Genomic DNA, 17198 nt, shown 5'->3' on the forward strand with positions numbered 1-17198 from the left:
GGATCATCAAAACCTGGGAGTACGATACGATTTACTAATCAGAGGCTATTGATAAATATAAGGAAAATGTGGTGCAAATAAGTTCTAATATAAGTAATAGTAGCAGCATTTTGAATGTCTTAATTTTTAATAGCAAAAATGTGATGGGCAAGATTGACACATACCAATACCTCTGTGTCTTAGTGATGCCTGTATATGAATGGAAACGTCCATGAATCATATTTTATTCAAAATTTTCTTTTTTAATAAAAATGCTAATGGAATGTTAAAATGCACATAAATTAAAATGGTCATAAATTAGGATTAATATCATATTAATGAATTATAATCCTACATTCATTAAGATAAAGTGGCATTTCAATATTTGCTCTTGTTAATAAGTTCAATACAATAAATGAAAGGGATACATTTTGAGATTCAGTAAGTATTTGATGTAATCTTATGCTTTAGCTTTTTAAAGTATTCAAAAGTAAAATAGGAGATCTAGATGCATTTGGATGCTTTGTTGCTGTTTTATGTCTTTTAAAAAATCTTTTCATTTATTGAGGCACTAAATACAATTTAAATTGGCAAAGAACGCAATCACTGAATGAAAGTGATCCCAAGAGAATGCAATGTCTTTTGAGCTTCTAGGAGTTTCTTTGCACAAGACTTTTTTTCAATATATACATATGTATATGTTTTAAGGAGCAAGTGTTTGAAATCTCATGATGCAAGAACTATAACTATACTGGCATTTAAGTAACTGGATGAAGCTGAAAATATGTATATTTGAGCAGTATTTTGCAGATATAATTCAATTAATTTTCCTTTTAAAAATACAAACTAAAACTATATATATTCTTGTTTTATTTTAGTTTTTTTAACAGGAGTCAACATAGTATAAAAAAGAAGCACCCTGTACCAGGAGTCTCCCTCTAAGGAATAAACTGTGAAAATTTGAAAGCCAGGGATTCTGTTTTCCCCAGTACCTACTAAAATGTTTTAGGCAGAGCAGGTGTTCAATAAATATTTGTTGCCATGATCTAAGATGGATCTGCATCCCTGCTGCGAAGTTTTCATTTCTCTAAGAAGTCCCATTTCTGGAAAATGTGCTCCCATCATCTGGCCTCAGTCATCTTTGTAAAATGGGAATAATTTTCCTGGACCAGAAGAATTGTGTAAATCAAAGGGGAAAAAAAAGCCTTACATAAACATAAGATCTTAATATATATCAGATTATTAGAATTATTTCTGTTTTTATGAATAGAGCAGCCAGATCTGAGTTGAATTTTAGGTCTACTACACTTGATTCCATCAAATGGAAACCTTGAAGATGTTATAATATGCCTTGTCAAACTTCCCTTTTCTCATGTTTCATATGATATATTCTAACTCAGTGACTTTTGGAAGAATTACGGGGATTATCATATGAGAAGTGATTCATATAGCTCTTGGCACACAGATAGTAGCCCATAAAAGGTTAACTAATAATAATAACTTTAAATAAATGTATTAACAAATTAAAAAGCATATATGTATTTTTGTATTTTCTCCTGGTCTTTTTATCATTGTAAATGCATATCAGTTTATACTGAACAGTAAATGTATGAATAAATGGAAAGAATACATTTATTTTAGTGTTTTCTTCTCAATCTTTTTATCATTGTAAATGCGTATCAGTTTATACTGAACAGGCCAGAGTATATTTTTAAAGTGTTCAAACATATTTGTCTGAATTTCATTATATTTTACTTGATATGCATTCAGTTGCATAGACTCTTTGTACAGCTACTGTTAGCAGACACTGATGAAGTTACAATCAATGTAGAAAGAAACAACTTTATATTGAAACATGAGGTAGTAAAACATACTTTGCAAATTGCCACATCACTAACCAATGTCCCTTTTCGTTTTAGTTACATACAGACCTGGATCCTGGGAGCAAAAAAATCAAATATATCCTATCAGGCGATGGAGCTGGGACTATCTTTCAAATAAATGACATAACAGGAGATATCCATGCTATAAAAAGACTTGACCGAGAGGAAAAAGCTGAGTACACCCTAACAGCTCAGGCAGTGGACTGGGAGACAAATAAGCCTCTTGAGCCTCCTTCTGAATTTATTATCAAAGTTCAAGACATCAACGACAATGCACCAGAGTTTCTCAATGGACCCTATCATGCTACCGTGCCAGAGATGTCCATTTTGGGTATGTATGCTTCCAATTTCACAGAACTATTAAGAATCATCTTTAAAATAGCTCCTGGCATCAGGGATAGTGTGTGGCTGAATGAAAGACATTTATTACCGTCTTATCTCTAATTTGCATTTCCAAATCCCCTTTTTTGGCCTCAGTTCCACAGCTCAATAGCTTTAGTCCCTTAGTAATAGGAACTGACGAAGCAGTTTTATTAAAATATCTCTCCTTACACGACAGTACTTCAATAGGCTGAATTTGTATTCCTCTCATAGACTGTAGTTCGAGTATTGTTACTGAGGCGGATTTATCAAGATTTGTTCCAACATGCCAGACTAATCCTATTGATATTTTCTTGATGTTTAATTATTTGTTTGTATATATTCACATGCAGATGCAGCACACAGAGAAACAGAAAACCGTCTAGGTCTGTAGTCAGCCAGATATTGGATTGAGCTGGTGGGTCGCGTCTAGAGTGAATTAGGAAATCACAGTTACCAGAGGCTTGGGTCGAGTCTAGAGTGAATTAGGAAATCACAGTTACCAGAGGCTTCTGAGCTGTGGGCATCGTACTTTAACCGAACTTTTTAAAGGAGCATTGCTATCACCAAGGACTCACTCCCACTTTTTCTGAGCCATTGAAATATTCATTATACTTTACAGAACAGAATATATTTCAAAACATGATTTTCTACTTTTTCCTCCCCTTTTTGGATTTGTTTCATCCCCAGACTCTGGCCTTGATAAAGGAAATCCCTGACCCCAGACTTTATACTAGAATAAAAGGTATTTTAGAGCTCTTCCTGGTCTGACAAAAGTAGTAGGTAGGATCCAAAATCCAGGGGATTAAGATCACTAAAGTCATTCCTAAGTGTGCAGTGGATGTAAGAGATACCCTAGTTTGTTTCAAATTGCATTTAAGACAGCCTATAAGGATACATGCTATGCAGCAAAATCACATAAATGAACAGCAGGTGAACAAGATGTGATAAATAAAAAAACACAAGTGGAGATATAAATTGAAGGCCAAAATTAGGTAAATCGTTTGGCTTCATTTGATCTCTTCTTTCTTAACCCACAGTATAACTTTGGTAGATACACCCATTACAGCAGCAAATCAGAACTGACCTCAGGTCTTCACATTTTACCCATGTATTTCTCCTGCCAAGACTCCCCTTTTCTATCTCTTTTGTGAGGAATCCTATTATTATTTATTTTTTCCTTCTTATCAAAATCAAATCACTCCTCTATGGCTGGCTGAAATGACACTTTTTCTAGGGAAACTTCTAGGTCTTTCTAGCAGGAATTTCTCTCTCTACCATCACTATTACCACAGGAAGAAACCCACAAACAAGCAAAAACACATTCATGTTTGTACTTCTTTTAAATTCTGACATGTAAATAGGGACTGAGAAATACTATATATTATTTTCTCTCTTTTTATTTTCCTCTTATTTGATCAACTTATTTAGGGCAGAGAACTTGCCTAATCCATCTTTTCATTCAGGTTTGTGTAAGATGGTTTTAAAGGGCTATTACCAGCTGTAATACATACAGAACACTTAATCTTAATTGCTAATGAATGAAGAACAGGAAAGCTGCTATTTTTGCCTCATTATTATGATTTCTACATCTTAATGGCCAAGTCGATATCTATTTATTGTAAATGTGTCAGAGGCTTCCATTCCTGTGTGTGTGAGTTATGTGCCTGATAAGTATGTTGAGAAAAAAAAGCCCCCAAACGTCTGCAAACTTCAAGGTCAATTTCAGCTAAGACAAAGAATTTAAAGATATTATTAGCTACATAATGCAATGTGTATGTGCACCTATGCATTTTTCCTCTATCTAAAGTATTTTTCTTGATAAGAGTGTAGCAACTAAAAGAAATAATCTACACTAACTTTACACAGTTATTTTTAAAAATGCTTAGCTTGTGACATCTCTTCTAAAAACCACATGGAATATGCTGCAGTTGAAAGTGTGGGTTTTGAAGTTAGGTGGATGAAATCTTGAATCCTGGTTCTATCCCTTATTATCTGGTTGACTTTGAAGTTCAAGGAGGTTAAACCGTTTCTTGTTTTCCTTAGCTACAATGCAAAGATAACAATTTCCATCTTGCTTTCATTGTTTGAGAACTGCGTGATAAAATCCAAAGTCAGGGTGTGCCATGAAGTAAATAAGTGTTCAATAATTGGTTGTCGTGGTTTTAAAAATGATTTTTATTAATCGATTTCCCATCGTACCTTTGGACCTTTTCTCTGTATCGATTATACAGAGGTGTCTGGTTTCTGTTTGACTCCAGCCTCTCTGGTTAAAGAGAGGCAGAGGCAACTGCACTATTTTATTGTCAAGTGTGAATTATTCCCTTCATTTCCATGAAGGTGAATATCAGGATGAAGGTCGGCTCCTATCTCCTTTCTCTCCCCATTACCACTGTTCTCTCCCAGCCTGTCTCTTCCCTCCCCTCCTTCCTTCTTTCATTTTTCTTCCTTTGCTACTGCAGAAATGCCAACACCTGCACCTGTACACCCTGAAGAATGCCAGCAAGGACTGGGGGATTTCATTGTGCAGAAAGTGAAAAGTAAAATTCTAATTGAGAAATTTACCAATATTACATTGAAATGAATGTGATATTCAAGAACCGTCTGCCAGTTGACAAGCTGTCAGGACAAAACACACATATATATTTGCCCAAATGGCAGCCAAATTATTTTAGAAATATCATATTTGGAAGCTGTAGACAGAGCTCTTTTATATTCTACTGTGAATTTCAGAGCTTGATGAGAATTCACTTTTATAGCAATACCACATAAAGAGTGATGTGCAAGCTTGTCTGGTTTTTACTGTGGATCCCAAACTAGCATCGTTGAAGTTGGTTTTTCAGTGAAAATGTTCCTACACTTATTAAGTTCCAGACACTTTAAATAGATATTTTTTTTGGCTACTGGATATTAGAGTGAGGGATACTTAACCCTGATTGTGTGTCCACACCTGGGTTCAGGTAAAATGAACTTTGTATTTAGGTTCGAAGTAGACTCTCAGATTATTTGACTGCAGATTTTCTACTTGTGTTAGTGACATGACCCATCTAAGCCTCACCTTCCTATCTGTGTAGTGTGCACAAGCATCCCTACCTAAGAAAGTATGTTTGGAAAAATTCAATGATTATATTTCAATAACTTGGCATAGCATAGAGTTGGTGCTCAATTGATATTAGTTTCTTTACAAATATCCATTTTCAAGCTACTTCTGCTAGTATGATTCAATAAATTGCGTATAGGGTATGAATGCCTTGGTCAATGAAAAATTGCTCGACAAGCCTTAACTTTATGTTTCGCAGTTGTACATGTTGGAATGAAGCCTATTTTATTCAAAAGGGCATATTAGTGAAGATGGGAATAAAAGGATCAGAAAGCCAAGTAGGGCTTAAGCTGGTGGGCATGATTGCATTGTTGAGTACACAGTTATATAAAACACAGCACTGGTGGTTTTCTTAGTTTTCTTTGAGATTCAAGGCTACTCTCATGATGATCAATATGTATTAAAAAGTTGCTATATCCCCAAAGCTGTGTTAAATGCTTGCAATATTCACAATAATCCTACATTAGTACCGATGTTAACTTCTCTATTTCTCTTTATTTTTAATCAGAAAAAATAGGGGAAATAATAGCTAATCCAAATCCAGATATTAAGTGGGAGAACGGATTTAAATTCAGACATCTGGCTCTTCCTCCCATGGGTTTAACCAATATGCTGTACTAATTTTTGATAATATCTCTAGAGAATTTTGTTTATATATGCCCTATGGTTCTGCTGCCTATTTATAATAGTTACTATTTTTCCAAGGTGGAAGAGCTCTTGAGGTCAGCATACTTTGCAAATCAAATTGAGGAGCTGAGACAGGAGTTGGACAAAGAGAAGTTTGGGTGAAGTATTACACAGTGTTTAAATAGGAATATAAGCACATTAAAAATGTAAGGACAATACATCACATAGAAATTCAAATCACAATACAATTAATTGAGAGCCATGTGGTGACTAACTGGGGCTGAAGTGCTGTTAATATGTTAAAGATAAAAACTACAGAGAGTAACCGGGATTGACTTTGGATTTCCTGGTAGTGAATGCAAAAAAAGAATGCGCTCTCCATCAAAAAATATTAATCAAAAAATCAGAAGGTCAAGAGATTACTTAGTAAAATATATTTTGGAAAGGCAAGTCTCACTGCTTTCCAAAGGCTCATAACTGAAGAGGTCGAGGCTGTCAGTACACAGTATGCAAGTGAACTTACTCTACTTGAAACAGTAACTCAGCCAAAAGGAAAATGCCAGCATTTGAAAACAGTTTGTGTTGTCCCTTCTATGTGTCATTCTCACTCTCCTGTCTTCTCTTACCATTAGTAGTATGTCTTTTCTTTGTAATTTTGTTCTTTTATGGTAAAAGTCTTCAAATCCTCTTTTGGAGGAAGGCCCATATAAAATACATTCTATTTCTTTTGTGTTGTTCATTATCTTTAATTTGGAATAAATTTAATCTTAGAGAAAAGTTGCATTTGTAGTCCAAATGTATTTTTCCTGAACTATAAGTGAGTACATTGCTGCGATGATGCCCCATTACCATGAGATAACTCAGTCAGTCTTTGCCACATGGGTGTTTTCTCTACACAAGCACAATACAGCCATCAAAATTAGGAAGTTAATAGTGATACACCATTGCTATTGGATGCACAGACCTCAGTCTCCTGTCTCCATTTGTCCCAGTAAAGTCTTTTTATAGTGAAAGGATCAAGTCCAGGACCCCACATGCATTACCTCAGTACCTCCAACTCTAAAGCAACACCACAGGGTTCATTCTAATTGTTTCTTTTTCTCCAACAGTGAGAACCCTGTGTCTTTACACTCCATATATTTGTTATTTGGATCATCCCTCACTGCCGTAGTAAGTGATTTCCATTTGCTCCCTCTGCCCATCCCCTGACTCCCTGAAACAAATGTTTATCTGCTGTTCCACTCTCCCTCCACCTTCCTGCCTTTCCATGGATTCTTACCTCGCCCAGACATGCCTAATGCCTTTCGGAATGAAGTGTTCAGGTGACAGGCAGACAGTCAGGAATGGAGACAGCAAGTATATAATACTCTCTACTTTCATTCTCCTGTATATATCAACTGTTTGTTATTATACAACAGACCTATGGCAACATCTTCCAATCTGTGCTCAAAATAGATCTACTGAAACAAATCAAATCAAATTTAATTGATAAACACTGAATTAAAAAAAGTGAAATGCTTTTCATACTTCAGAGTCTTTAAAGTATTAATATGCCAGAATTTGATAAATGCATATTATAGGCCCTTTTGGAAATTCCAGAAACTATTTTTAAAAAGTATCTTGCAGAAGTGCATAATTTAATACTCTAAAAGCTTTACAAACACATGTCTAATGAGAAGAGAGTTTTGAATCTATGTTAGGTCACTTGTTAATTTAGCACACAACTAAATAGTCAAATTTGCAATTTCTAAAGAGCAAAGTAAAAACTATGATGACTGTAGCTTACATGGATTAGCTTGTTATTCTTGTCACTGCCCAATACGTATTTTCATCCCATATAAAGAAGATTCCCCAACTGATAAAGAGATTCATTTTCATATTTTGTTATTATTAAAGAAACAGTTTATGTCACAGAAACTTAAAAGATCAAAGAATGTTCATACTGACAAATTGTCTTAAACCTAACATACATCTTCTTTATAATTTAGAGGTTGTGGCTTTCTTCCTCTCTCTCAGCTAGATTTGAAAAGGATTTGGCAGAATTTCTCTATTTCAAAGGAGAGATGCAAAGTGAGAAAGGGAAAAACATATCTTGATGGATTTGATTATCTTTTTTGTCTTATTTGATTCGGGCTGATGAACAAAATTGAAATTCTTTAGGAAAACATGGGCGGGAAATCATGAGGATTGAAATAAACACTTTAAAAAGAAATCCAGCTTCTCTACCTGATATGAATGTCTGTAACAGCTGTGGTTCCAAAACTCTAAGATGGGGTGAGGGTTGTGTAGTTTCTGTTCTGCATAAGGAAGGTAACCTCCATTAGGAATACGTAGACAGTTGGTGTAATAGATGAATCTTGTATCTGTGAAGCAGTGATTTCTGATATGTGGATTTTAGTGGTTCCCAAAGGTCTCCCTAAATGATCTATGGCTTAGAAATTACTGGAGTATCCAAATGGGAAAATTATTGGCAGTTAACTGTGAGAGGTACCTAAAGCAAATTAGCCTTCCAAGAGCCATTATGTTATTTCTGCATTATGGCTCAGAACAACTTTGGGGTATAATGATGGGGATATAAACAAGGTTTATTTGAATGCCTTCTGTGATGAGAAAACTCCTTCCATCAAATTTTGCTTTAACGCTTACTCTTCTTTACTCTCTAAATTATAAGATGATATTTTATTAATCAACTAGGTGATAATGCAATAATATAATTAATTGATTGTATTGTCCCTAATGGGATTCTTACTATTTTTAGGTCAACTCATATACCTGATGTCTTTAATTTTAATGTTCTTTGGGCTAAATATCAACCCATAAAAATACATGAATGCAGGTAGGATAGCTTAGGGAAGTTATTAAAAGTATATAGAGGGGAATTCCCTGGTGGTCCAGTGATTAGGACTTTGTGTCTTCACTGCCAGAGGCCAGGTTCGACCCCTGGTTGGGGAACTAAGATCCTGTAAGCCTCGTGGTGTGGCCAAAAAAAAAAAAATATATATATATATATATATATATATATATATATATATATATATATATATATATGTATATATGTATACACATGTATATATAAATCCAACTTTCATTCACTTTGAAAATAGTTAAAATTCTAGAACTACTCATTATAGGACTGGCTCAGGAGCTTCAGACCCACTCTTGTTTTGGGGTTTCATGGCCAACATAAACTAGGTGTTTTCAATGGTCTCTTCTTGTAGATTTGGTCTGTCGACTTAGGAATTTCATATAAATACTAGAAATCTTTGAATTCTTTCTAGAATATGAATTCTCAATCACTAGCCAATAAAAATTTTTCAGAATTGTATAAATCACAAGAGAATGTGATGAAATACCTCATTCGATTTTACAAGTTGTAATGTTGGTGTCACTTTTGTCCTATATAATAGAATATTACAAAAATATATTTCAATAAGTTACATAAGTACCTTAAATTTGAACTTATTGAAAACAAATTTAACACTCTGCCCCTAACTCCATCCCCACTGGTGAACAGGGTCACTCCATGTGGAATAGGATTAATTTAGAGACCTGTATCTCCCATTCATGAGTATCTCATAATTTGAATTGGTGTTGTAGAAGATTAAAATTAAAGCATTGACTCAGCATTAACAGTATCTAAGTGAAGAAGCAACATTGACTATATGTCTCAACCTGTGCCTTTAAACCAGGTCATTCCATCAATGTACCAATTAAACAATGGTTTCTAAGCCTATTCATAACAGTAGCTGAGGCTAACATTCTGTTTCTTTCCCTCTTACTTTTTCCCTCCATTTTATCCCTGTGATCACTCAATTTGATTAACCATTTGATTATCACATTAAGGTCAATTTGATTATCCTAGTGTCTCTTTAAGTTCTTCAGAAATATGTCTTCTACTCACTTACATTTTGATTCTTCCTATTTCTGGATACATTGGATAACCTCTCTGGAAATTACACCAACTAGCCTGTTGTCAGAGAAAGTTCCTATGGCGAATAATACTCCAGGTCTACCGTGAACCTTTCTGAAAAGATAAGACATCTACTGCTTTCTATTCACGTAATCTTCTGTACTTGAAATACTGAAAAGTATTCTTGTATCAGTAAACCTGCATTTCTAAGGAAAATCAAAACACTTAACAAAAACATTGATTGCAGATGGAAAGTTGAGAAACAAAGGGGGAATACTATCTAGACAATTCCATGATCCTGTTGTCTTTCTCTTTGTCCTCACCTAAGAATTAATATTTTAGGATTCAGCACATTTATTGATTCTAGATGCAAAAGGGCAAATCATTCTTAAGTTATTCAAGCCATGCTTGTGTCTAGAGCTCTGTGAATTAGCATCAGTACCCACAGGGTTACAAGTTTTTGTTATATAGCCATTTCAGGAAATCATGAATTAAAAGGGGCTAGAGAGAAAAAGCACATAGAGTTCAGCCTTTACCCACATTCGCCTGTCAGAGAAATGAATCCACTGCATGTCAGGGCAGCTCTGAAACATGCATTTGTGAAATCCTGAAGTCTTGGCTGAAAATGAATGTGGGACACATTTGTCAATATATTTTTGGTGTCTGTCATGCCCTCCTTGCCTCTCAGAGCTGGTAGGGGTTCCTAGAGTCTTTATGTGTGTATTAATGTTATTTCTTTAATTTTGATATTTGTGCATAATGGACTTAATAGTTGTACTTCCTGGATTCATTGGACTTGGAAAATTGCCATTTGAGTTTTAGACCCAAATTGCTTTTATTCTTTGGTTATATAGCAATCACAGTTGTGTGAGATATGTGCCATTTTTCCTATTCTCCTTATCAGTAATGTTACATAGAGAAAAATATGATGAAATTTAAATGGCAAGATAGTGACATGCATAGATAGGCAAATAGATCAATACAGGCATGCCTCAGAGATATTGCCAGTTGGGTTCTAGACCACCACAATAAAGCAAGTCACAAAAATGTTTTGGTTTCCCGGTGCAAATAAAAGTTATGTTTATGCTATTTTGTATTTTACTAAGTGTGCAATAGCATTATGTTTAAAATATGTACATACCTTAATTTTAAAATATTACTAAAAAATGCTAACCGTCATCTGACAATGCAGGGTTGCCACGTACCTTCAATTTGTGAAAAATGCAGTATCTGTGAAGGGTGATAAAGTGAAGTGTAATAAAATGGAGTATGCCTGTAGATAAAAGATGGTAGAGAAGATATACAAGCTGTTAAAAGAACTGAGGATAAAGATAAGTATGTAGATATATGGAGGAAAGAAATTTAAGTGTGTATGTGTTTACATGTGTGTGTATTTGATATTATAATTAGATATCCTAAAAAAAAAGACAAAAGCTTGTTACATCATGCGGCTCTAAGTGAGAACATATGGATTGTCTCAGACGCGTCTCCAATTCTAAGGGAACAAGGTTTTATTCCTTGTGTCTATGCTGGAAGAGTTTAAAGTCAGTATAACCATATTTGTGCCACTGTTGAAGATGATTTTATTCTTTTTTTTTTTTGTCAGGGAGCATTACACCAAGGAGTCTTCTCTTTATAACCACATCAGACTTTTCAGATCTCATTATCTGCCATTTATGAATCTTTGCAAGCCACAAGAGTGGTTTGAGTTCAAGAAATACATGGGGGTAGGAGAGGGGGAATTCATCAAATAAGGGTCTCTGGAATAGGTGTTGAAATGCCTATATATGTTTCTTCTGAAATCCAAAGCAATGTTATTCATTTAAGGTTAGCACAATGAATAATTGTTTTATGACTACATAGAGATTAACATTTAAAAAGTTTGTTTTACGCCAAACACACTATTCAGGTACATTCATTTAATTGTAACAACAACCTTATGAAGTGAATTTTATTATTCTTATTTTTAAAGAGAGAAAACTGACACACACAAGCTTAAAATGTACTCAAGGTCTTATCATGGGTAAAAATAAGAGCTCCTGTCAGACATGCAGAACCGCTAACAGTCCACAGAGTAACGGAGGAGTTATTGTAGGGGTTAGACCATATACAACAATAGAGCTGATAGAAGAGCTCTTGTCTCTGCATCAGGTGATGGGAACGAAACCTGGAAGTGAAGTGGAAGAGACCAGGAATATGCTGGAATCCAAAAGGAGCCTGTACCTGGCTCTCCCACCTCAATTTTCCACGTGGCAGTTAACCTTCAGGAGAAGCTGGTGCCCTTTGTCACATGGCTGTGCATGGACCTGACCCGGGACTTGGACATTCTGAAGGAGCACCTCTTATGGTTGCTGAAGGAGCTGTGAGCGGGATTCTGCTCTGTGCCAGCATGGTGAGCTTGAGAATCTGCTGAGTCAGACGTGTGCTGCCCTAGTGCCCGATATCCTACGCTAGTATTTTGGCTGTCTTCTTCACTTCTGCCTTCAAAATCGCATGCCAAACCTAACCAGGACAATACAGGGAAGGGAATTCTAGAAATACAATCCCAGTTTAGCTAAACTGATAGAGAACAAAGCCATGACAGATATACTTTATTTAGTTTCTATTGTAGGCTAGGTACTATGGAAAACACTGTATAGATTTTTTAGAAAAGAACATTATATATGTCAAGTATTATCATTGCACATCATATATTACATAAGAATTATATGTCTTATAGGTTACATGTTATTATCATATTTTTACTGAAAAAAAATAAACAGAAATGTATTTGTGTTACGGGCTGCATTCTGTTCAACAAAATTAATATGCTGAAGCTCTAACCCCCAGAACCTACGAATGAGATTGTTTTTGGAGGTAGGGCCCTTGAAGAGGTAATTAAGGTTAAGTGAGGACATATGGGCAGGGGCTAATCCAATCTAACTGGTGTCCTTACAAGAAGAAGGAATCTGGACACACAGAGAGACACCAGGGGCACATATGAACAGAAGGACAACTGTGTGACAAGGCAGTAAGACAGTGGCCATCTGCAAGCCAAGGAGAGACCTCAGGAGAAACCAACCCTGCCAGCACTTTGATCTTCAACTTCTAGCCTCCAGAACTGTACAAAAATCAACTTCCGTTGTGTAAATCACCTAGGCTGTGGTATTTTGTTACGGCAACCCTGGCACACTGATGCAGTTTGTGTGGCCAGATTGACTTAATTTAGGATGCACTAGGGTCAGAATCCAAAGTCAGAGACTTATTAAATGGGGTATCAGTGTTCTTTCTTCTAGAGCTATTGTGTCCCTGTATCAGCCTTGACTTAGGGTCATATCTCTGGATACATATGGAGTGAACATCTGTTCCCAGCTATGGAATTTTTTAAAAAATAGAAAATCATATGCTTAAGTGTGGAACTTCTTTTGGTTTTAAATAAACTTTTTATTTTAGTATAGTTTTAGATTTATTGAAAGGTTTGAAATTATACAGAGAGTCCCCATATACCTCATACCCACATTTCACTATTATTAACATCTTACATTAGTATGGTACTTTGTTAAAATTAATGAACCAATATTGACACTGCATTTTTTGTTTTTTAAGAAGATGTTTGTGGGTAGGAGTTTATTAATTAATTTATTTATTTTTGCTGTGTTGGGTCTTCGTTTCTGTGCGAGGGCTTTCTCTAGTTGTGGCAAGCAGGGGCCACTCTTCATCGCAGTGCGCGGGCCTCTCACTATCGCGGACTCTCTTGTTGCGGAGCACAGGCTCCAGACGCACAGGCTCAGTAGTTGTGGCTCACGGGCTTAGTTGCTCCGCGGCATGTGGGATCCTCCCAGACCAGGGCTCGAACCTGTGTCCCCTGCATTAGCAGGCAGATTCTCAACCACTGTGCCACCAGGGAAGCCCTTAACACTGCATTTTAACAATTGTGGTGAGTACTGGTCAGATACTTTTGTAGAATTTCCCTCATTTGAGATTTGTCTCATGGGGTAGAATATTGGGGAGGAAGACTGCCATTTCGTCACATTATATCAATACATACTATCAATAGGATTTACCCCTGTTGATGTGAACCTTGATCACCTGGCTGAGGTATTAAGTTTGTCAGGTTTCTCTCCTGTAAAGTTACTCTTTTGTTCTGCTTTCTACACTGTACCTTTTAGAAGGAAGTCACTATGCGCAGCACATTCTTAAAGAGTGGGAAGTCATGCTTCCCCCATACCTAGTTATCTACATTACTCATGTGGATTTCTTGTGCATAGGTGATTGTCCTTCCCTCCTTCCATCCTTCCTCCCTCCCTCCCTTCCTTCCTTCCCTTCTTTCTTTTATTTAATCAATAGTACTCAAGGGTTATTTTATACTTTCTGTTATAATCCAATGCAACTTTATTTTCCTGCCTATTTTTTTTTTCCAGCTTTGGCCATTGGGAGCTCTTTTAGTTGTCACCTGTGTCCCTTCCACATACGTCCATTATTTTTTGTTTGCTTTTTAGCACTTAATATACATTCTTACCTTCCTACAGTGCATGATGCTTCAGGTTCATCTTGTATATTTACTGCCTAGCTTCTAGAATTAGCTATACCTCTAAGGAGCCCTGGTTCTTTTTATTGGGGTATTAGAAGCCAAGATCTGAGTGCTAGGTATACTAGCTGCTGCTGGGTTATCTTTGATTCTAGGCCCTCTCAGATGATAGAGGGAGGACAAATACATGTGGAGGTATGTATATATATATACTTAAGTTTTACAAATACAATGGTAATATAGTTATATTATTTTGTCACTGTTTGCAGTCCATCTTGGGAAACCCCACATCCTAATTTTTAAAACATTTGCATGTATTGTTTTACTTGTGCTGTAAAGTTAGTTATATAGTTTTGATAAGTCCATTGTGCCACACGTCCATCATTACAGTATCAGATGGAATAGTTTTACAACCTGAAAAAGAAGCCCTTGAGCTTTACCTGTTAACTTCCTCATTCCCTAAACCCCTAGTATCCACTGATCTGTCTACTGATTTTATAACTTTGTCTCTTCTAAAATATCCTAAAATAGTATATAGACCTTTTACTTAGCAATATGCATTTAAGATTCATTCAAATTTTTGTATGGCTTGACAGTTCATTTCTTTTAAACACTAAATAGTATTCCATTGTATGGGGGTTACCATAGTTTGTTTATCCTTTCATCTATTGAAGTATATTTTGATTACTTCCAGTTTTGTGTGATTATACGTAAAGCTACTATGAAAACATTCCTGTTCAGGTTTTTGTTTAGAAATAAGTTTTCAATTCAGTTGAAATACCTAGGAGTATACCTGATGTATCACTCAGTAAGAATATATTTAGTTTTATAAGAAATTTTAATTGATTTAACCAAAATATTTACCAGAAAGCCCTATGAGTAATCTGTAAAACACTGTAACGTTTGTTAGCAGGCAAAAACTATGGTAGAAAACCTAGAGTAGGAAGCAATTAGTTAATATAGAGATGAACAGATATACTTGTATGAGTTACAGTGATCACACTGTAAATAGGAATTATCTTAATATGCTGTCAGACCTCCATGCCTTTAGGAAATGCTGCCCAGAGGATTTTTTTTATCTTTCCTTTCTTCTGTCAAAATGGGTCCTCTTGTTTCTAGTCTTTGAATATGTGTTTATGGACACTGTTCACCAAGTTGTCTCTACCATTGCTACTCTGCCTATTTCTGCTTTTTGAAAGTTTATACAAAAAAAAAAAAAAAGAATGAATACAGGAGTGAGCATCTTGTAGTCAACAACCAACTATGGAGAACCTTCCTTTTTCGAGGCTGTAGTGAACACCCACCTAATGTCAGCTATACTCACACTGTGTTTATTCTCTAGTCACGGTCCATCTCCCCATTGGCAGTGTGGATAACCACCAGCCAGTCTGTGAAGTGTTGCTTCTGTTTTCAAACACAGGTAGACATTTCACCAATCTAGTTCAATGACCTCAATCCCAGGCATTTGCCATGGGGACTGAGAAAATACTGAAATAGAATTTTTCCAGGCAGCTCAGTGTAAAAATATGTGAACTTAGGAACCATCAGGTAGACATCATCCTTTCATGATATATATTAGAGAAACAGAAAAACTATGTTTCACATGTTGGATTTCTTAGTCTCTGGTCCTAGAAACATACTGAATCTCAGTTCCCATCTCTGGTTTCCATGATACTTCCATCTCTCCATATATGACTCAAAAAGACCAGGTGGGGCGATACTATATTTCCTAGAAACAAAAATTTCCTAAGAAATATAAAATTGTCTGCTGGATGCTATGGGTGCCAGTGAAAAGGAATTATTCAAAGAAATTCTGGTCTATCAGAGTAGCTATAGAAGCGTCTTTCTTCTTGGCTATGTAAACAGTGTATAAAATGATAAATATTTATGCCCACTCGGTGTGCTGTTTTCTCATTATACGAACCTAGAGAATGCACTATCACTTTTGTGTCTTCCTTATAAAAGATCCTGGCTCTTCAGGGCAAGGCATTGTATGGGTGGATATTAATAATGTGTCGTGAGTATCTTCATAATATAATAAGAGGTTTTTTTCTTTCTTTTTTCTTTTACTGCCATTGACTGCTGTCCATATAAAAGCAATGAACTGAAATTTAAATCCTTGGGAAAGTTAGAACCGGAGTGGGATATGGGATATCCCTGGCTTGTAAAATGGCCATGCATCTCCTTGAACTGGGAGAGAAAGAGACATTGAGAGAAGGAATATTCTGAGTTCAGTCTGAAAAAAAGACTCTTCACGCTGGATGCAGTGTCACTCTTCTATCCATTTATGTTCTCAGATCCTATTAATGGATGTAAGATAACCTACAGTCTTCTGTGCTTTGTTCTTTTCTAAAATTAGTATTAATTTTAATTAGTATTAAAAGAAAAACTAGATGATCAAGACAGAAAACAAAGGGCAAAATTCATTCCTGAGCATGTCTTTATTGTCTTTTTCTCACCTTGACAGCATCATCTGAATAATGATAATCACCCCAGTGTTTTTTGTTTTTTGTATTGCTATTTCTGTGTAATTATTAGGCCACTGATACCATTTGGTGACAATGAAATAATATCAAACATTCCCCATTCATTTGTGTATAGGTAACAAGTTACAATGTCAAAGTTAAATGAAAGGAGAAGTGCCAATATCCATCTTAAGAGCTGCTCTTATAGTGTCTCACAGCTCCAGTCAACAAGACACAAGTGCACTGTGAGGGCCTTTTCGGGGACCACACAGCAACGGAAATAAGACCATGTGATGTGAATCTGGCATTGTCGCCACTGCTTGATGTAGCACTAAAGGCATGGCTAAGTTAGACTTTTTCATAAGCG

The 17198-nt window shown here is 35.8% G+C and overlaps 1 protein-coding gene across 2 annotated transcripts in view; it reads left to right on the forward strand.

The window, feature by feature from the left end:
- Nucleotides 1-17198, forward strand: part of CDH8 (cadherin 8) — a gene marked incomplete at both ends in the record, with an annotated part of 366396 nt that overhangs the window by 113247 nt on the left and 235951 nt on the right. For both annotated transcript variants that reach the window (XM_082862070.1, XM_082862069.1), the window contains one exon: nucleotides 1899-2193. In XM_082862070.1, coding sequence (XP_082718196.1) covers nucleotides 1899-2193 — 295 coding nt within the window. The remainder of the gene's footprint in view (nucleotides 1-1898; nucleotides 2194-17198) is intronic.

The sequence above is a fragment of the Leucopleurus acutus genome (assembly GCF_964270905.1).
Source record: "Leucopleurus acutus genome assembly, chromosome: 20".
In the NCBI taxonomy this organism is placed as follows: Eukaryota; Metazoa; Chordata; class Mammalia; order Artiodactyla; family Delphinidae; genus Leucopleurus; species Leucopleurus acutus.